The sequence below is a fragment of the Dunckerocampus dactyliophorus genome, chromosome 10 (assembly GCF_027744805.1).
Source record: "Dunckerocampus dactyliophorus isolate RoL2022-P2 chromosome 10, RoL_Ddac_1.1, whole genome shotgun sequence".
NCBI classification, from domain to species: domain Eukaryota; kingdom Metazoa; phylum Chordata; class Actinopteri; order Syngnathiformes; family Syngnathidae; genus Dunckerocampus; species Dunckerocampus dactyliophorus.
The window spans coordinates 5,609,212-5,632,032 of NC_072828.1; the positions used below are offsets into that span (position 1 = coordinate 5,609,212).

Sequence of the window (22,821 nt, forward strand, 5' to 3'; positions counted from 1 at the left end):
GTGTTAACTATCATACAAGTGTAAAAATAAGCTAACCCTTCACTTTTTGGCATTGTTAAAGGTCAATCAAGTGTAAAAAGAAGTTAAACACTCACATTTTGGCGTCATTAACTGCTATACAAGTGTAAAATGAAGCTAAACATTCACTTTCTAGGGTCATTAACTGTCATACAAGTGTGAAAAAAAGTTAACCTCTTAATTCCTAACCTGTGTAAATGTCATACGAGTGTAGGGAGAAGCTAACCCTTCCCATTTTAGCACTTCTAAGGGTCAAACAAGTGTAAAATTAGTTAAACACTCAATTTCTCGAGTTGTTAACTGTCATACAAGTGTAAAAAGAAGTTAACGTCTTAATTTCTAACGTTGTTAACTGGTGCGAGTGTAAAAAGAAGCCAATCCTTCACTTTTTAGCATTGTTAAGGGTCAAACAAGTGTAAAAAGAAGTTAACCACTTACTTTTTATAGTTGTTAAGCGTCATACAAGTGTAAGGAAAAGCTAACGTCTTACTTTCCAGCATCGGTCACTGTCGTACAAGTGTAAAAATAAGCTAACCCTTCATTTTTTAGTAGGGATGCTCCGATTGATCGGCCACAGATCAATATTGTCCAATTTCCGTGAAAAAGCACGTGTTCGGCATATGCGGATAGACGCCTTTCAACGGCAATCACAAAAGCCGATCACCTGTGGCTCGTAATACTGCAGCATGCAGCCTGTAGCGAGCGTCCGCCGCCCACTTTCCTTCACACTGCGCAGGCGTGCCAAACCAAAAACAATCATGTCTGCCGTGTGGGACTTTTGGACCGGGGGAATTTTGCACCGTACAGAACGTGCCACAAAAAATATCTCGCCGAAGTAGCACGCTAAAAAGCTTTAATTCAATACGGCATTTGAAGACCAAACTTGGTGAGTTTTGGAGGCTCGCGGTGTGATCATCAGTCAAACAGCAGCTAGCGAGGCCAAACGCTGGACGACACTCGCCCGTGTGCGCGTGACCGTCAGCAGTCTAAAGCAAATAACCCAAAAGATCATTGAATTCATCGGACTAGATGACGAGCCTCTCTCAGTGGTGGAGGACACCGAGTTTGCCGCTTGGAGCCCGTCTGCGTGATACCTGGAAGGCCTTCCCTTTTTCGTATCATATAACCAATAGCAGGGCTGCAACCAGCAATTCTGGGCCCCATTAAAAAAAAAAACACGTTATTTCTGAACAATTATGGGTTTTTGTGGGGCCCCCTGACAGTCAGGGAACCTTGGACGTGACACCAGGGGCCAATAGCACTCATCATAAAATTTACACCTCAATGTGATCGGTATCTGTATCGGCTGATTTCACACATGGATGATCGGCATCGACAGCATAAAACCCTGACCTGGGCATCCCTACTTTTTAGCATTTTTAAGGGTCACACTCACTTTTTTACTGTGGTAAAAGTGTAAAAATAGAACTAAAAAAAAAGAAAGAAAAAGAACTATTAGGGCCACATTGAAAAAAATAATAATTTTGAGAATAAAGTCGTAAATTTGCAAGTATAAAGTCTTCAATTTAACAGAATATAGTCGTCAATTTATGAAAAGAAGTTGTTACGTTTATGAGAATAAAGTTTACGAGAAAAAACTCGTAATATTACGAGAATAAAGTCCTACATTTTTACAATATTTTATAACTTATTATATTATATATATAATAGATATCTATATATTATATCATATATTTCCAACTTATATTTTATAACTTATTACGAGTTTTTGCTCGTAAAATTACAAGAATTAAAGCCCTCAATTTAACAGAATAAAGTCGTCAATTTATGAAAAAAAGTTGTACGTTTATGAGAATAAAGTTTACGAGAAAAGACTATATACTGTATATAGAGTATATAGTATATACTGTATATAGTATATACTGTATATACAGTATATAGTATATACTGTATATACAGTATATAGTATATACTGTATATACAGTATATAGTATATACTGTATATATATTCTATATATTGTATAACTTATTACGTGTGTTTTTTCTCCTAAATTTACAGGAATAAGGTCGCCAATTTACGACTTCAGAAAAAAGCTTTATGTTACAAGCATTGCCTGAAACAGCGATGAAAAGGGGGGACTTATGTGACCTTTGGCCTTGGGCATGTGGAGGGGGCGGGGTAAGGCAGGCGGAAGTGAGAAGGGCTAGACATGCTAATCTGTTTGTGCTCAACTGCTCTGTTTTGCTGCCACGTTATAAATAAAAGCTTGCCTGAAGCAAAAGGATTTTTCCTTCCTTCCTGAAGAGCTGTGCTCTGTTTTCCCTCTGACACGTAAGACACGATGACACGTAATATTACGACTTTATTACTTTATTACTTTTTTTCTCGTAATATTCGTAATATTCTTTTTTTTGAAAATTTACAACATTATTGTCGTAAATGTCGGACTTCTTTTTCGTAAATGTACAACTTTTTTTTTCATAAATTTACGACTTTATTCTTGTAAATTTCCAACTTTTTTTTCTCGTAATATTCCAACCTTTTCTTGAAAATTTACGTCTTTATTCTCGGAAATGTCTGACTTTTTTCACGTAAATGCACAACTTTTTTTCATAAATTTACGACTTTATTCTCATAAATTTACATCTTTTTTTCTCATAATATTCCAACCTTTTCTCGAAAATTTACAACCTTATTCTCGGAAATGTCTGACTTTTTTCACGAAAATGTACAACTTTATTTTCTCAGAATATTCCAACCTCTTTTCATAAATTTTACGACTTTATTCTCGTAAATTTACATCTTTTTTTCTCATAATATTCCGACCTTTTTTCGAAAATTTACAACTTTATTCTTGGAAATGTCTGACTTTTTTCACGAAAATGCACAACTTTATTTTCTCGTAATGTTCCAACCTTTTTTCGAAAATTTACAACATTATTGTTGGAAATGTCTGACTTCTTTCTCAGAAATGTACAACTTTTTTTTCATAAATTTACAACTTTATTCTCGTAAACTTACAACTTTTTTTCTCGGAATATTCCAACCTTTTTTCAAAAATTTACGACTTTATTCTCGTAAATTTACAACTTTTTTTCCCTCATAAAATTCCAACCTTTTCTTGAAAATTTACAACTTTATTCTCGGAAATTGTCTGACTTTTTTCACGTAAATGCACAACTTTTTTTTCATAAATTTACAACTTTATTCTCGTAAATTTACAACTTTTTTTCTCGGAATATTCCAACCTTTTTTCAAAAATTTACGACTTTATTCTCGTAAATGTACAACTTTTTTTCCCTCATAATATTCCAACCTTTTCTCGAAAATTTACAACTTTATTCTCGGAAATTGTCTGACTTTTTTCTCGTATATGTACAACTTTTTTTTTCCATAAATTTACGACTTTATTCACGTATATTTACGACTGTATCCTCATTTTTTTTTCATGTGGACCTACAACTTTGTCGTATAAAAAGAAGTCAGTCCCTCACTTTCTAGTGTTAACTGTCATACAAGTGTAAAAAGAAGCGAACTCAGTGAGTTAACAGTGCTTAACGCCACATGAACACAGTAAGCACTCTTGTATCTAACACAACTCATTCTTAAGCGTTCGTAATTGTCATACAAGGGTAAAAAGAAGTTAAGCGCTTTTAACAGTACGCTGTGGCGCAATATTTTGGTACATTTCCGACTGGCACACCCTCGGGGGTTGCCTTGGCATGCGAGGTGCGCTGTCTCTACGTGACACATACCGCATGGTGTAGAGCAGCGTTCCGTCGTCTTGCAGCCTGAGCAGCTTGTTGGGCGTGGTCATGTTGTGCGCTATGGACTTCTTGCCGTTGAGGAAGAAGGTGTCGGGCGTCCAAATTTTGCTGGCCAGGAGGTTGTTGAGCGCCAGCGTCTTCATGGGACCCTTGAAGCAAAGACGCTCGTCCTTCCAGCTCTGGCGGAAGAACACGTCGATGGTGTATTCCTGCGCCAGGACCAACGTTTTATCACCATTTTATACACGCTTGTGAAATATTCTGCAATATTTCCAAGCTTCGTACCATTTCCGTGTCGGAGACGGGACCAAAGCTGGTGACAAAAATGTTGGTTTTGATTTCTGTCACCTTTTCTGGAAGATGAGAGAAAATATATTCTATACAAACACCACAAATACGACTATGAAGCGATAATCCTGTAGCGATAATCTTGTTCATCACAAGAAGACGCAGTACTAGTTTTGACCACAAGAGGGCGGTGTTGCTTCCATTACAGATTGCACGCTTCAACGGACACAGAAAGACAAAATGACGGAGCATTTCCATTCTTTTTAAAGTCAACCAAAATTGACTTTAAGATGATCTCATTCCCTTAAAAATACATTTAAAAATATTAAAAATATCAGTCCTCGCTACTCATGTTATGTAGCATTTTAATTTATTTTAAGGTGAATCCATTGAGCAATATTATAAATTATAATGACTATAATAAATATATTAAAAATATAAATATATTATAAGTATCTCTACTATTATTTTATTACATATATCTCTATGTATATATCTATACATTTTTAATTTAATTCTGTATGCATTTCTAATTACATATTTATATATATTATATGTGTGCATCATTTTATGTATTTATTAATTTATACATAATTATATATTTGTATAATATTGATATATATATATATATATATATATATATATATATACATACATTTTAAATTTATTTACTTATCTATTTATAATTACTATAATTTAATAGAATTTATACTAAAAAGATATATAATCAATCCTCTGCTCATGTTATGTAGCATTTTAATTCTTTTAAAGTATAGTATAAACATAGTAAAGTATAGTATAATCATTTACTATGTATCTATTTATATTATTTATCTATATGTATTTATATTTGTATGTGTATTTATATTTTTATTGATTTTTTATTCACTTATTTATCTATTTATATGTGTATTTATATATATATTTGCATAAATATATTTTTTATTTACGTATAATTACTATGATTGATATGATTTATTATTAGAATATCATTTAAATCACAAAAATAATACAAAGAATGTAATTGTAGATTATATTTATTTTCTAAATATGGCCAATAAAAAAATTGTCGATATTAAATGTGTCGCGCTATTTCAATTGTGTGTGTTTTTTTGTGTTTATTGCAGAGTACTGCAGATGAAACATACAAGAGAGCTATTTCATTAACCGCATTAATATTAGTATGCTAAATCAGGTATTTATTGTAACAATCTTAGTATAATAACTAATCAAAGTATTAGAAACAACTGTCAGTATGATGATACCGCATCCACAAGAATAAACAGCAGAATCCAGCTGTTGTATGCACATGTCCACATTTTCAGTCTAATTCTCCATGAAACTGTCAAAGATTGATTTTCCTGAAGGTTACAACGTGCTTTAGTGTTCTAATTAAAGATACTGTCAAGCGTTTATGCTGTAGACATCTATATCGTTGTCTGCAATGCTACAGCCATCCCAAAAAGAAATGTGGTGTCAGAAGTGGGATCAGCCCACATCGTGTTTATGCTATTCAGCTTATGCCAGCAGACATCATCACATCATCATCGCATGTTAAGGTTCTGTACAACAGGACATTCTCGTGCGGTATGGGTGCGGCAGGGGGAGATGGCGAAGCGGTATACCTCCCAGTCCAGGTCGGAGTCTGTTGTCGTATCCGTCCAGGAGTCCGTCCAGGATGCGCGTGAAGACGGTGATGTTGTTATTTATCTCCGCCTCTCTAGGGGTCCCTGTCACCTCCTGCTGCAGGCTGGACAACAAGAAAGACAGAAGCTGAGACAGAATAAAAACGTATTTTTAATTTTTTGTTTCATTTTTTTCTATTATATATATATATATATATATATACAGTATATATCATTTATTATTAATAATATTTTATTTAAAAAATGAAAAATAACTACATTTAAATATATATAAAGGAATAAAAACATCTAATAACATCGCCACGGGTGATGACGTCTCACCTGAGGCGGCAGGCGAGGCTCACGAGCAAGGAGCAGAGCCACAGACGCATCATAGCCAAACTGTGGTACATTCCATCGCCCATTCCTGCAATAAAACTCTTCATCATCGCATGTACAAATTGTCACTAAAAAGGCTCCATATTTATTTTAGATCTAGTCCAAGATATAAAAGTATATCGTATACCAATTACTGACACCTAGTGACCAACGTAGAATACTACATTGCCAAGATGAACGGTGGTCTTAATGGATTATATTTGTCTTTTAGTTCATTTAGTCATTGTTATGCTTGAAAAGGCTTCATGTGGGCAAGATATGCGTACAGTTTGTTTAAATCTGCCTATTTTTGATTGATAATAGGGAATCGTTTATTCATTCATTCATTTTTGGAAGCCGCGATAGAGTGAGGGGGTGGCGTTTGAAACGCAATGTAGCGAGGGACGACTGTGTATCAATACTTATAAATATGAATGTATTTGTCTGTTATCATTGCTCATCATTTACTATATTTTCAGATATTGTACTTCTTTTTTTTCATGTTTAAATGTGCAGTTTAGCGTTTTAAATTGAATAGATCTTATTGTCAAAGAAAAACCCCTAATGACCACTTGGTCTAGTTTAAAGTCTGACCGTTCAGCAGTATCAGTACTTAACTGACAGTGTGAGAGGTACAAAGGTTTTTCTTGTCATGTTGAAATATTCTTGCAATATGCTTATATATTTTTTGTTTCATTTTTGACACATTTCCTTTTATTAAATTTTTAATATAGTAATGATTATATCAATGTAAAACATGTTTATTATGTGGTTGTATTTTTTGTGTCATATCTTGTCTGAGTAGCTCTTACTGTAGAAAAACTACGTAACACCCACTTGATCCAATTTAAAGACTCCTTTTACAACAATATCAATTCCTAATTGACAGTATCACAGGTGAAGTATAAATGTATTTTTTCCCCACTTTGTCTATTTTCAGTATACTTCGAATATTTGTTTAAATTTTTTTATGGTTATAGTTCGTTAATTATATATATATAGATTATATATTAATTATATATTTATATTATATTTTATGTCTAACTATAACCAGAAATCAGCCTATCCCAGCTGACTTCGGGTGACAGGCGGGGTACACCCTGGACTGGTGGCCAGCCAATGGCAGGGCACATATAGACAAACAAGCATTCACACTCACATTCATACCTATGGACAATTTAGAGTCTCCAATTAACCTAACATGCATGTTTTTGGAATGTGGGAGGAAACCGGAGTACCCGGAGAAAACCCACACACACACGGGGAGAACATGCAAACACACAGAGATGCCCAACGGAGATTCGAACCCACGTCTTTCCGATCTCCTGACTGTGTGGCCAACATGCTAACCACGAGGCTACCGTGCGGCCCTGTTTATAATATAATGATTTATAAATATTTTATTAATACAGCTGCACATGTTCTTATTTCATACCTCGTCTGAATAGCTCTTATTGTAGAAAAACTACATTATGGCCACTTGCTCAGTCAAATGAATGAATTTGCCTTTACAAAAATATCCATACTAAATTGACAGTATCAGAGGTATAAATGTATTTTTTTTTCTTACAAATATTTTAATTGATGAGGCCGTATTTTTTACTATGTCTTTTTTTTTTTTACTTTGTCTATTTTTTCTATTTAGTGACTTAACTAACTCATCTCAGCGGGTCACAAAATCAGACATCTTCCAAATATGTGTTTTTAAAATATTCAGTCTCAACTACACAAGAGAGAAAGTCAGTATGATGCAGTGAACTCTACCAGCACGATAGTAAACATTGTCAATTTCAAACCTTTTCATCTTTGTACAGAATTTATACAGTGAATGTCTGTGCATGTGTACCTAATGTTGTGACCCATGCCGTCATGCATTTTAGCACATAAAATATGTCCAAAAAAAGACAACAGCATGCTGGAAATGTCAAACAACATCAAGCCTGCAGCACACATAGTAAACCACTATGTGACCCACCCCCCACAACCCACACCCTCATCACCTTCCCTCTAACGGCCCCCAGAAGTGAGGAGTATACCTCTCTTCCTCCAGCTCTCTTCTCCAGGAGGGCTCTTTCACGCCGTTGAACGCCTCGGCTGTTAATCCCTCAACCCTTCCAAAAAAACCAGACCCCGACCACCACCAGCACCGCCCAGCCCCCGACTTAGTCCTCCTCCTGCTGCTCAATCCTCACAACTTGGCGTCAGTGTTGGAGAAAGTCACCTGGCTCGGCATGCAGCATTGTGGAAGAAACACCAAAGATGTGCCGTTCAAATCATCCCTCAGAAGAAGAGGACGAAGAAAGATTTTGTTCTTTCAGGAGCCAAACATGCAAACCTGGCTGCAATCAAAAATAAAGAAAAAAAGGTGTTAGTGCGTATAAAACGAGATGAGGAGGCGAATGAGGGAAGGAGAGGACGGGAAGCAGGACTGTGGATGTACGCAGTGGTGGAGGGATGCTGGAGGAGGATGCTGGGAGGGATAGAGAGAGAGAGAAAGAGAGAGAGCGAGAGAGGACCGCCGCAATTTTTAAAGACGCTAAAATGAACATGTCTTCTACTGGAGTGGATATATATACAGTATGTATATATATATATATATATATATACTGTATATACTCCAGTCGAGGGGTGTCCAAAGTGCAAACAGAAGGTCCATTTGTCGCCCACAGTCCGTTTTTTAAAACATTTTTTACAAATATCAAACCAATAATAACAACTGCTTGTTTGGTTTTGATTTTCATTGATTAAAAAAAAACATTGTAATTCATCTTTCATCATCTTGACCTACATTAGGCGATAATGGTAAAGATTTAGTTACTCACACAATTCCTTTTATAGTTTTGGTTTCATTTTTATGTGTTACTTTTTTTACATTTGGAATTTGATTGTATTATTTTATTTTATTTTATATTTTATTTATTTAAGGGTAATGGTTTAGTTACTCACACAATTCCTTTTTTCAATTTTTTATGTGTCAATTGTTTTACAGTTGTAATTTTACTGTATTATTTTATTTTATTTTATTTTTATTATAATTATTATGTTATTTTTCATGTGATCCCACTTCTAACACCTCTTTAGATAGTCCCAGTCATATACTGTAACTTTCCTAGGGCTAAAAGGACATTGGATTGCTCTGCTAAAGAAAAAAAATACTGTAGAACAGTATGAGATATATTTCTTAATGTGATCCCACTTCTGACACGTATTTAGTACACCATATCAACTGGTCTTTTTTCTCTTTGTACCTATTCTCAGGGCTTATAAGGTTGGGGTATATTACCAAACTGTAAAATTCAGCTGCGAAAATGTTATATGGCACTCAGAAAATGTAATCATGTAATAACAATAGCCATTCTGGAGAACACAATGAAATTATTGTTTTCATATGATCCCACTTCTGACACGCCAAACATGAATGTTATGATGTAACGGTACATTTTTTTTCTGGGAGGGTCCCATGAGGTCACATGATGTTTACTATCATAAATTCAATAGCAAAGATGTGATGTGACCTGATCCCACTTCTGACACCACATCTCTTTATGGGGTTGGCGGTAGGTCAAACTGATCATTTAAAGTATGAACTTGTGAGATGGTGCCATAGGATCACATGTTTGTGATCAGTAGTTGTAAGACTGGAAGCAGTAAACCCTGATTTTACCTCATAATTCATGTCAACATGTGATGTACTTCAACGTAACCTTGAACGCACGTTCCAAATGAACTCAAAGACCACAATTCAATCCATCTCTTAATGTGATCGCACTTCATCTCTTTAGCTCAGACCAGTCATCTTGAGCTTGTGAAAACTATATTAAATTGTATATATACAGTATGTTTTTTTTATTTACAGGAACGCTGTTGACGGGAACAAGAAGTTATACGCTATCTACGATACAAGGTAAGACACATTTTCTGCTGCGAGCTTTGGCATCCGTACTGTAGCATCATCACAACAACTTTACGGTATATGGCAGGGGTGTCCAAACTTTTTCCAGCGAGGGCCACATAGTGAAAAATGAACGGACGCAACTTTGCCACTTTGACATTTTGTAAATCAACACATGTAGATATGCTAAGAAGTTCAATATATTTCAAGAAAAAAACTGCATCTCAGCCTTGTCAAATAGTTGGAAAGCATATTATTACAATCGACTTCACACTTTGTTCTTTTATCCCATTTTTGCTGTTGTTATTTTTCTAAATTTCCAAATATTTCAACTATGGATGTCCCGATCCACATTTTTTTGGCTTCCGATCCAATCCGATTTTTTTTATAATCTTGCCGATCCGATCCCGTACCGATCCTTTATTTTTTTTAATAATAAGATTTTGTTACAAACATGAATTTGTGGAATTGAATATGGTTATGAAAATAGCTCTTCAAAGCATTAAAAATAATGCAACTAAAATATTACTGGATTTACTTTTTTGTTACAAAGCATGACCAACAATATTGTTTGGCTTCTTGAAACAAAACCCCTGTGAGTCTGGTCCCTAATCCAATAAAGAAAATCAATGCAATAAAAAAAATGGGCGTGCAAAATACTTTTAGGGTAGCACTAAGCAGCTGGTATAGATCAAATTGTGGTGTGATTTAGAATATGTGACTTTTTTTTTTGACAAACTCACGTCAGCGTAATAGTAATTTATTGATGGTCTTTAGTATAAACAACCAATGGTTAGAGCAGCGCTTCCCACGAGCAGTGGCAGAGCCGGAAATTTTTCATTGGGGTGGTCATTACTCACATAGGTGTGGCAATAAGTTGATACCTGAAATGTCTAGAAGGCCAGTGGGGTGGCCACGGGCACCACTGGCCACCACGTAGCTCCGCCACTGCGTGCGACCTCCCTGCACAATGACACAGCAGTCCGGGCACAGTGAGAGCTACGTAGCCGAATATCCAACGTCCAACGTGAAACTAACTTCACCACGGTACACTACGGACATGTCTGCATGGTGGTGTTGAGTTTACGTCTTCTTGTGGGTGGCGGGAGTCGAGTGGCAACCAGCTTTGAGGTGCATTACTGCACCTACCATGTTGGAGTGTGGCTCATAGTTCGGATGTGATTCAGCAACCGGATCGGCCCGATTTCGTGGCGGAAGCCGATAATATCCAATCTTCAAAATACAGTGGATTGGCAGCCTATCACATTTATGAAGAATAGAACGGGACATCACTAAATTCAACTTTCTTCTTAAAAAATGTTCATCTTTGCGCAATATTTTGACTTTATTCCAGGGCCGTCACGCTAAACACGTCAATAACACTTTAACATAAGCGTCCGTTAACGGCGTTATCTTTTTTTGATGCGCGATTAACGTGCGCAAATCCTGTTTGACCCTCGGCCCACACCGTAGTTTGAGGAACCGCAGCGGTGTGGCAGCTGATGTGACGCCAGACGCAGGAACAATTATTGAGCAGAAATGGGCAAAGAAAAACAGTATTTTGAATGGTTAGTTTCGCTTCACAGCCCTGGAAGATGCCTCTCTCGACAAGTTATTTGTGTCGCTGTGAGTGGAGTCGTCACGAAGTACGTCGCCGGTAAGAAGAGATAAGTTACTGGTGCAGTGCAGGTATTTTTTTAGTTGTCAATTAAACATTAGTACCGTGGCATACGAGTGTCCCAACTAACGAGTGTTTTTATATACGAGTCGTCTCTCGGCGGATTTTTGCTTTTTGCTACTAGTTACGGGCAGGCATAGCTGAAGACGGCTATTTGGGGCTTGTGTCAAATAGCATTAGCTTGCATTAGCGTTAGCGTTAGCATCGCCCTAGCTGGTCACCGGGAAAGATTTTTCAACACACACGTAACATATGCACATTATAGCGATCTGTTTTATCTTATTTATTATGTATTGTACAAAACTATGACAGGAACAACATCAAATTAAAGGCACTAATTTAATAATGAAAGCCATCATCCGCCAGTATGAGCCTGCAGGACTTGTTTTTTTCATTTTTTTCCAACAAATATGTACATTAGCACTCAATAGGGTCATCAAATCTTACCTTTATGCATTCCCACATAGTATCAGCATTTGGGGCCAAATATGAGGTGAAAGAAAAAACAGAAAAATACAGTAAAGTAGTCTTGTCTGTGCATCGTGGGAGAAGATGCTTGCAAAGTTAAATGGTGCATTCAATGACCATGCATTGCATGTTTGCTAGCAGCGAACTGTGGAACTAGTTCGATGCTCGCGCACTTAATCTTACATTATTTTATAATGTAAGATTCGACAAATGCAATCGTTGAATCATATCAAATCGAACTGTATCATTTATACACTGTATCGAATTATGTTTTTAAAATCTATAGTTTTTAAATTATATCTTAACTCCTGAACCTAGATCCATATGGAAGAATTTACCACAAAGATATTTACATCCCTACTTATTGTAGATAAAAACTTGTTTCTAGCTGTAATTATGAGTTGCTATGAATTAAATCACGATTAAATATTTTAATCGATTGACAGCCCTACTTTATTCCCATTGTACAGTATAACTTTTTCCCAATTAAAATAAAAAAAATGTTTCCCATAATATTGCGACTTAAAAAACATTTTTCTTTAATATTTCAACTCTGTGCTACTAAAATGATATTATTTTTTTTCCTTTTTTCGATTTTATTCTAGTAAAATTGTGACTTTTTTAATTACAGCAGTTTTTTTCATTTCTGCTGTTTTTTTGTAAATTTTCTTTCATATTGTAAATTTTCTTCTCTTAATTATGACTTTATTCCCATTTATTTTTGTAACATTAGAACTTTGTCCGCCTAATTTCTCACCTAGTTTTCTAAATATTACATCTTTATTTGTTGTTGTGTTTGTTTTTCATTTAAACATTTCCTCTTTTTTTAATATTTCAACTTTATGCAACAAGAATGATTTTTTATTTTATTTATGTTATTTTATTTTCATAAAATTGTGACTTTTTCTTCTAAATATTTTGACTTTATTCTTGCAAAGGTACTGCTGATTTTTGCTATTATTGTTTTTTGTTGTTGTAGTTTTCTTGTTAAATAATTATAGTTTTAGAATGTGCCGTGGGCCAATAAAACAACCGCCACGGGTTGCAAATGGCCTCCATAGTGCACTGTGGACACCCCTGGGTTATGGAATCCAGTGGTTATATTTCTAGTAGCAATAACGCTAACACAACTAGCATGCATGTCTTGTTTCTTTACAAAGTTGTCAAGATTGCCAACTACTGGCATAGCATTATAACTGTTTTTTTTTGTTTTTTTTTTAATAAAACCACTTAGTTGTCACCAAATGACAATGTTGAACCAGAAATGTTTGTTTTGGCACATTGTGGAAATAAAATGAAAAAAATTGAAAAGGCTTTTTTCAGAAGACGTTTTGCAAAATAAAAAATACATAAAAATTGCATCCGCCCACCACCAGCCCACCCTCTTGGCACACCCGTGGGAGAACGCTAAAAAGGGGATGACGGCGCGTTGAGGCGTGTTGATGGGAGTGTCATGCGAATCAAGTCCCAACAGATTTAGTGGAGCTCTGAGGGAAGGGTGAGGGAGGGCGAGGGGAGCACGTTGGCAGGGTGGGCGGAGGCTTGGTGCTCACTTTTTTGGCCAACTTCCACCCTGTCACACCGCTCACCTGAGGCATGAGGCTCCTTGGGGCGGCGTGCTGGCCGCTTGTCATGGCCGCGATGTACACACCTGCCCATAGGTGAGCTTTTTAAGGCCCCGGAGACGAGCAAATCTTCTTCTTCTTTGATTATTGTTATGGTTAAAGGTTTCCATCGTTGTCTCTTGCAGCGTCAACGAGCCTGGCAACATGTCCTTTGTCAAAGACACCGTGGACAAACTCCTGAAGGGATATGACATCCGTCTGAGGCCGGACTTTGGGGGTAAGACTTCTACAGTATAGATATTTTGTATGTAGTATACAGTGGTGTGAAAAAGTGTTTGCCTCCTTCTTGATTTCTGTTTTTGTGCATGTTTGTCACGCTTAAATGTTTCAGATCATCAAACAAATTGAAATATTAGTCAATAGTCATCTTGAGGTCAGGAACTGATGACCGGACATTCTCCTTCAGGGTTTGTTGGAAGGCAGCAGAATTCATGGTTCCACTTATCACAGCAAGTCCTCCAGGTCCTTAAGCAGCAAAACAGCCCCAGACCATCACACTACCACAACCATATTTTACTGTTGGTATGATGTTCTTTTTCTGAAATGCGGCATTACTTTTAATAATAATTTGTTACCCAAAAACGTCATTTCTCTATTAGAGAGGAAAATATGATCTTCGGGGGAAAATTAAACCGAAAACATTTATACGCGAGAACAACGCTGAAAACCCACAGCATTTCCGTATGTGGAATTAAATTATGGAACGGATTGAGTAAGGAACTCAAACAATGTACCGAGTTGAACAAATTAAAAAAACAATTCAAGCAGTTGATGTTTGCTAAATACAAGGCAGAAGAGTCTTGATCATCACACTGATTGTTCTGTCATGCTTGTTTTTTATTTTTATTATTTATTATTACACTCAATATTATATAAAAATATGACATGGAATGCAGGAAGTGAACAACAGGTACTGTACAGGATGTGGAATGGATGGGGGGTAGGATTAAATAAGCTTTGCTTCTTCCTACTCCTTTTGAACATGTGGAACTGTGAAAGGATGATTCATGAGATGTATTCCATTGTAACCTTCATGCATGTTCAAATAAAACTAAACCAAACCAATCAGAAATCAGGAATCACACCACTGTATGTAGTTATTTAAAAAAATATGTACTGCATAAAAAGTAATGAAAGATTCAAATATGTAAAAGCATGAGCAGCTGACATGCGTTTTTTGTTGTCTTTTGAAGCTGCACCGGTTGCTGTTGGCATGAGCATTGACGTGGCCAGCATAGACATGGTGTCTGAGGTCAACATGGTAAGTTAAAAAATATGTAGATGGGAATTAACAGCAGTGAAAGGAGAATTAAACTAGACATTTTGCATTTTTTCTACCAATGGGGTTGATTTTCAACAATGCACTGTGCTTGCAACACACCTTACTGCAATATTATTGCACTGCACAGCTTAGTTGAAGCACTATACACCATAATCCTTTTCAAGTATGAATTGGAATTTTCCCAATAGTTCTCAGCTAAACTTCCTATGGAAACTTTTGAGAAAAGTTTTCATTTTCTGCTCATATTTTATTGAGATTATTCGATCCTCTCGGTGTGACAGAACGTGATCTCCTGCAAAAACGTATGTCAAAGATCCTCTATATGACAGGGGCGGTCTTCTGTTTTTAAAGACCAACTGTGACAATTCTAGTCAAATATCCCTCTATATGACAGGGGCATTTTGCCATTCTTAAGCACCTACTGCAAAAATACCAGTCAAAGATCCCCTATAAGACACGAGCACTTTGGTATTCTTGAGGACCTACTGCAAAAACAATCAAAGATCCTCTATCTATGTGACAGGCGCCCTCTTCTTTATTTGGAACAACTGCGACAACTCTAGTCAAAGATTCTCTGTATGATAGGAGCACTTTGCTATTCTTGCTGGTGTGTTTTTAAGCACTTACTGCAAAAATATCAGTCAAAGATTGTCTATAAGACAGGAGCTCTTTGCTAGTCTTAAGGACCTACTGCAAGGGTGTCTAAAACTTATTCCAGAGAAAATCCACAGAAAAATCAAAGGACGCAGGAACCATTTGAATGTTTTACCATCATTTGAAACATTTTCTAAAAAAGCTAAAAAAAAAAAGATATGCATATATTAAAAATACAAAGTTATTAGTTAATAGCTTTTTCTCTTTCCATTGTGCCTTTTTGCGCAATTTTACTGTTTTTGCCGGGGTTTTTTGCAGTAGGTCCCTGTTTTCGCAAGACCTACTGAATAAATGCAAGTCAAAGATCCTTCAAAGATCCTCCATATGATTTTTTTCTGGAATCTGCATAAAGACCTCCTTCAAGGCAACATTTCCTGAGATTTGGCGCCAATGCATTTCATGTGTTTTGTGCATGAATGGCATCTCCTATGAAAACACGACGTCAGCAGTTTTTCTTTGCTTTCCAGTCTTCACAATGAATTCATTCCAGCAGACAGGAGATATCTCTGCTGCTTTACAGCGGCTTGATTTAACGCATCGACGCTAAAGACGACGTTGATTGTGCTGCGGGTGCAGAAACCTGACTGCTTGTAACTCACAGCAGGGAAAAAAAACTGAATTTAGTACAAGTAACAATGAAAAAGTGGCAGTTTCTATAAATGCACGCTAACTTTGGAAATGAAATGCATTCCCAGCAGACCGTCAGGTGACATAGCGTGACCGTGTGTGACTGGCACGCGGCGGACATGTCTGACATGTGTCTTAGCCTGGGATGACACGGCGCTCCCATCCTCCCATCGGGCCTCATTTACTGGCTGGTGCCGAGAGCAAAAAAAACCAAAACTCATCCTGAGGTCTCCTGAGCTCCAAAGCATCTGACAACATTCAGCACCCACAGCGAGCTGAGTGTGTGTAAGAATACGTCCACTTTATTCTTACATATTCTTAAAGCGCTGAAGCTTTCAGATAGTCGTGGACGGCCCAGACGTACGTAATGCTGATTCAGCCGACCCACTCTGCTGCTGCTGCTGCATGTAGGAGGACATCACTGCTCACAACAACACCTACTCTTCATCTCACTACATGCTCACAAGCACACTACTACTTCAATTCATGTACTACATGTACATATTATGTACATATAGTACACATAGAGGTATGAACGTGAGTGTGAATGGTTGTTTGTCTATATGTGCCCTGCAATTGGCCGACGACCAGTCCACGTTGTGTACCCCGCCTCTCGCCTGAAGTCAGCTGGGATAGGCTCCAGCATACCCCCACGACCCTAATGAGGATAAGCGGCATAGAAAACGGATGGATGGATGGAGTACACATATACTTCTACAGCCAAGGCTACTTTTACACCATACAGTTCATCCATTCATTCAGCCTGAAAAAGACATATTTACACTGAAAATTCATCCATCATAACATCTGTCTGTCCATTCACACACACACACACACACACACACACACACACACACACACACACAAATAATGGTCGGTCTATTCACATACAGACTTAAGTAAACTTTAAATCTGTCCATTAATGTACAAACACAATATACAATATACTACAGTTAACAGTTTGTCCATTCACATAAACACATCTGTCTGTCCATTTTACATACACACATCATGTAAACATCTGTGTGTCCATTCACACACACACGCACACATAATGTAAAGAAAAAAATAATGGTGAAAAAGAGGCGGTAAAAAGAAGGTAAGTTGGTAACAATCAATGTGTCTATTAAATAGTACACAAGCACAGTATCCATTGTGGATGTACTAGTACTGTATACTACCCTAATGACAAGCAACATAGAAAATGGATGTACTAGTACTGTATAGGAAATGGATGGATGGATAGTACTGCATACTGTCAGTCAAATCCACTGTGGTTTTTGCTCCAAAATGAAAAAGAGGCAGCAGTTTTCGCATCCAGCTTTGACTCCAAAAAACACTGCATTTCCATCAGTGCATGTGCTGGAACTCAGCACTTTTGGAGGGCAGCGAGTGTATGAGTAATATTTACTAGCTGACATGTGAAGCAGTCTACTTCCTACACAGGATTTTCGGTTTAGAGCGCATCCATGCAGGTACTTTCCCTGCCAGCAGCTACACTGACGCATGTTTATTTCCTTTAACCTGCTTATTTATTTAAGACAACATTAGTCAGCAGGATCAAGTGGAGTCAGCGCCATTACGAGGCTGGAAAAGCTTTTGTGTTGTGGCGGATCGTTGGTGGAACGCCGCCAATGTCAATGACAGCCTTTATTAATTATTGATTTATTCATTCCAACATAATCAACTGTCGGTCTGTCCGCAGGACTACACGCTGACCATGTACTTCCAGCAATACTGGAGGGACAAGCGTCTGGCCTACATGGGCATCCCCCTCAACCTGACCCTGGACAACCGCGTGGCTGACCAGCTGTGGGTGCCAGACACATACTTCCTCAACGACAAGAAGTCATTCGTTCATGGCGTCACCGTCAAGAACCGCATGATCCGACTCCACCCGGATGGCACCGTCCTCTATGGCCTCAGGTCAGCGCTAACTTGACGGGTCTAAGGCCTCTGTGCTTGTCGTTATTTACTGCGTACGTCTTCCAAAGAAACAAAAAATCCAGCTGTAGTAAAATAACATTCTAGACTGGAGTTCCTTGTATTGCTGTCTGTCCATTCACATACACACATAATGTAAACATCTGTCTGGTCATCTGTCCATTCACATAGTCACAGAGTGCAAACATCAGTCCGTCCACACACATAACATATAAACATCTGTCTGTCCGTCTTTTCACATACAAACAAACATCAGTCTGTCCCTTTCCACACACGCACACAAAATGTTGATATCTGTGTGTCCACTCACATACACACAATGTAAAAATCTGTCTGTCTGTCCATCCACATACACCCAGAGTGTAAACATCAGTCAGTCCATATACATATGTACACAGTGTGAAGATCTGTCTGACCGTCTGTCCATTCACATAGACACAGAGTGTAAACATCAGTCTGTCCCTTTGCAAACACACACACACAAAATGTAAACATCTGTCTGTCCATTCATATAAACATAGAGCGCAAACATCGGTCTGTCCCTTTACATATAAAGACACACACATTGTAAACATCTGTCTGTCCATTCCCATACGCATATAGAAAAACATTGTACTGCGCAACCAAAACCAATAAGTTCTTTTACTGGTTCTATGGTTACCATCACATTTGTCGTCTGCCGCATTGTATCCTCCTGTGTCTGCATTATAAAAAACAGTTAATTAGAAGACAAATGAGATGACATAATGCATGATCGTCATGATGACGGTAATTGTACCAAATTGGCGGCGATGGACTTTGGAGGTTCCCGTCTGTTTTTATGTGTCCGTATTGCTGACGCGAGAGTGAGTGTGGCGCCCCCTGTCTGAGACAAACAAAGAGTTCAACATGACCTACTGCAATGCAGCAATGCCACCAAGCCATAAACTCCTTTTTTTGTCATCTGCTTGCTTTTTGGCTCACAGAATCACGACGACGGCCGCCTGCATGATGGACCTGAGGAGATACCCGCTGGATGAGCAGAACTGCACGCTGGAGATCGAGAGCTGTAAGTTGAAGCCTGCAGTGCAGAAGCATGCGCGAACACACGCACACACACACACACACACACACTGTGTTGGAAGCCATGTGCAGTAATGATGGTGCACCCTCATTAGTCTGGATGATATGTGTGCCTTCCATAAAACGCCTGCCCTTCGCATTCTTGGAGAATCATGGAAGTGTGTCTGTACGCGACATGATTTACATGTTGTGCAATCAGCGCTACCGCGCTCATAAATCAGCCTTCTGCCATCAGGCCCCCAGCACGTGCGCTCCACTGCGTGTGATTCATTGCTACCCTATTCAATCATCATGTTCAGGGTCTTTTTCTGTTTCTTTAACCAAAGAATGATTGTATGGCATGAAAAACGGTATGCAAATGGAGACGCCGCCATAAACAAGACTAATATGCAGCTACTTTGCATAAAAAGATACAACAAAAGCAACACCACTGGCCAACTACACTTAAGACACCCCACTGTGGTTGCATCTGTCTGTCCATTCGCATACACATATAGCGTAAACATTTGTCTGTCCATTCACATACAGGTGTAGTGGAACATCTGCCTTTCCATTCACGTGTACAAAAAATGTAGTATATACAGTATATGCAGTATATACAGTATATACAGTCTGTTCATTTGCATATATATTCACATATACAAAAAAATGTTGTCTGCATTCACACATACACTCAATGCAGACATCTGTCTGTCCATTCACATACATGCATAGTTGAAACATATGTCTTTCCTTTCACATGTACAGAGAATTTAATTATGTCGGTCCATTCACATACACTGCTCAAAAAAATTAGAGGAGCACTTTGAAAACACATCAGATCTAAACTGGGGGAAAATTGATCTTGAATATCTTTCCTGATAATAAGTGGGTGATGTATTAGTAACAAAATGATGCCACATAATTTGATAGAAATGAAAATCATCACCCTATAGAGGTGGGAAATCAAAGACACCCCAAAAATGAAAGTGAAAAAATGATGCAGCACACTGGTCCATTTGGCTAAAATGTCATTGTAGCAACTCAAAATGATTCTCAGTAGTTTGTGTGGCCCCCACGTGCTTGTACGCATGCCTGACAACGTCGGGGCATGCTCCTAATGAGACTACGGATGGTGTCCTGGGGGATCTCCTCCCAGATCTGGACCAGGGCATCACTGCGGTACCTGGACGCATGGAGGAGATTCCAGAAGACAGGTAGTTACTCTAGGAGAGCTGGACAGGGCCGTAGAAGGTCCTTCAACCCTCAGCAGGATCGGTATCTGCTCCTTTGTGCAAGGAGGAACAGGATGAGCACTGCCAGAGCCCTACAAAATGACCTCCAGCAGGCCACTGGTGTGAATGTTTCTGACCAAACAATCAGAAACAGGCTCCATGAGGGTGGCCTGAGGGCCCGACGTCCTGTAGTGGGCCCTGTGCTCACTGCCCAGCACCGTAGAGCTCGATTGGCATTTGCCATAGACCACCAGAATTGGCAACTACACCACTGGTGCCCTGTGCTCTTCACTGATGAAAGCAAGTTCAACATGAGCACATGCGACTGACGTGAAAGGGTCTGGAGATGCCGTGGAGAACGTTATGCTGCCTGCAACATCATTCAGCATGACCGGTTTGGTGGTGGGTCAGTGATGGTCTGGGGAGGCATATCCCTGGAAGGACGTACAGACCTCTACAGGTTAGATATTGGCACCCTGACTGCTATTAGGTATCGGGATGAAATCCTTGGACCCATTGTCAGAACCTACGCTGGTCTAGTGGGACCTGGGTTCCTCCTGGTCCACGACAATGCCCGACCTCATGTGGCTAGTGTATGCAGGTAGTTCATGGAGGATGAAGGAATTGATACCATTGACTGGCCCCCACGTTCACCTGACCTAAACCCAATAGAACACCTCTGGGACATTATGTTTAGGTCCATCCGGCGCCGCCAGGTTGCTCCTCAGACTGTCCAGGAGCTCAGTGATGCCCTAGTCCAGGTCTGGGAGGAGATCCCCCAGGACACCATCCGTAGTCTCATTAGGAGCATGCCCCGATGTTGTCAGGCATGCGTACAAGCACGTGGGGGCCACACAAACTACTGAGAATCATTTTGAGTTGCTACAATGACATTTTAGCAAAATGGACCAGTGTGCTGCATCATTTTTTCACTTTCATTTTTGCGGTGTCTTTGATTTCCCCCCTCTATAGGGTGATCATTTTCATTTCTATCAAATTATGTGGCATCATTTTGTTACTAATACATCACCCACTTATTATCAGGAAAGATATTCAAGATCATTTTTCCCCCAGTTTAGATCTGATGGGTTTTCGAAGTGTTCCTCTAATTTTTTTGAGCAGTATATATATTCACAAGTACAAAAAATATCTTGTCTATCCATTCACATACACTCATCGTGTAAACATCTGTCTGTCCATATACAAAAAATGTAAACATCTGTCTGTCCATTAACATACACTTATAGCAGGGGTGTCCAAAGTGCAGCCAGGGGGTAAAAAACAATGAATAAAGTTGTAATTTTTGGAAACTTAGGCGGGGGGAAAATTTATAAAATGGGAATAAAGTCAAAATATTAGGAGAAGAAAATATACAAGAAGAAAGTTGAAATATTTTGAAAATTATATTTTAAAAAATCAGAAGCAGAAATTTTATCAGAGTAAAGTCAAAATATTAAGAGAAAAAAATTGTTTTCTAATGAGAAAAAAGTTGCAATTTTATGAGAATAAAAAAATATCATTTTAGTAACAATGTTGAAATAAAGAAAAAATACATTATTGTTTTAAAAGTTATAATTACAAGAAGAAAATATACAAGAGGAAAGCTGAAATGAAATAGCTGGAAAATGTAAAAAAAAAAATAAATAAATAAAAAATAAAAATAAAAAACAGCAGAAACTGAATAAACAGCTGTAATTTTACGGGAAAAAAGTCAAAATATTAAGAAAAGAAGTAATAATCAAACGAAGGACAAAAGTCGCAATTTTACAAGAATAAACTCGTATTATTACAGAAAAAAACTCATTTTTAGTAGTGTTTCACCTATATTACAAAGGTGAAATGCTGTTTTTTTTTTTAGCTACATATACAGTAGCTTCTTAGCATATCTGTATGTGTTAGTTTACAAAATATCAAAGCGGCCCTTTCATTTTTCAGTATGTGGCACTCGCTGGAAAAAGTTTGGACACCCCTGATTTAGACAAATCATGAGACTGGGTGTTGAGGGACTGTCTTGGCTGACACGTCTCTTCAACATCGCATGGAAGTCGGGATCGGTACCTCTGGATTGGCAGACCAGGGTGGTTCACCTATAGTGGGATCACACTCCTCAGCCTTCATGGGAAAGTCTATTCCGGGGTGCTGGAGAGAAGGGTACGACCGTTAGTTGAAACTCGGCTGGAGGTGCAATGTGATTTTCGTCCCGGTTGTGGAACAATGGATCAGCTCTACACCCTTGCAAGGGTACTGGAGGGTACATGGGAGTTTTCCTAAACGGTCTAAATGTAATTTGTAGACTTAGAAAAGGCATTTGACCGTGTCCCTCGTGGTGTCCTGTGG

At 38.2% G+C, this 22,821-nt stretch overlaps 2 protein-coding genes across 5 annotated transcripts in view; one reads left to right on the forward strand and one right to left on the reverse strand.

Moving 5' to 3' along the window:
- The window catches only part of gabra5 (gamma-aminobutyric acid type A receptor subunit alpha5), a 29,943-nt gene extending 21,429 nt beyond the window's left edge, over positions 1–8,514 (reverse strand). Inside the window, exons 1-5 of one of the 2 annotated variants that reach the window (XM_054790403.1) lie at positions 8,075–8,514; positions 6,003–6,087; positions 5,661–5,785; positions 4,033–4,100; positions 3,736–3,956 (exon numbers count right to left, since the gene is read on the reverse strand). In XM_054790403.1, coding sequence (XP_054646378.1) covers positions 3,736–3,956; positions 4,033–4,100; positions 5,661–5,785; positions 6,003–6,085 — 497 coding nt within the window. In that variant the 5' untranslated portion in view covers positions 6,086–6,087; positions 8,075–8,514. The remainder of the gene's footprint in view (positions 1–3,735; positions 3,957–4,032; positions 4,101–5,660; positions 5,786–6,002; positions 6,088–8,074) is intronic. The other variant, XM_054790402.1, reaches the window with a different exon arrangement.
- The window catches only part of gabrb3 (gamma-aminobutyric acid type A receptor subunit beta3), a 47,480-nt gene that overhangs the window by 11,062 nt on the left and 13,597 nt on the right, over positions 1–22,821 (forward strand). For 2 of the 3 annotated variants that reach the window (XM_054790400.1, XM_054790398.1), the window contains exons 2-6: positions 9,895–9,942; positions 13,827–13,918; positions 14,895–14,962; positions 17,970–18,190; positions 19,174–19,256. In XM_054790400.1, coding sequence (XP_054646375.1) covers positions 9,895–9,942; positions 13,827–13,918; positions 14,895–14,962; positions 17,970–18,190; positions 19,174–19,256 — 512 coding nt within the window. Of the gene's footprint in view, positions 1–9,894; positions 9,943–13,617; positions 13,738–13,826; positions 13,919–14,894; positions 14,963–17,969; positions 18,191–19,173; positions 19,257–22,821 lie in introns of those variants that run through there. The other variant, XM_054790399.1, reaches the window with a different exon arrangement.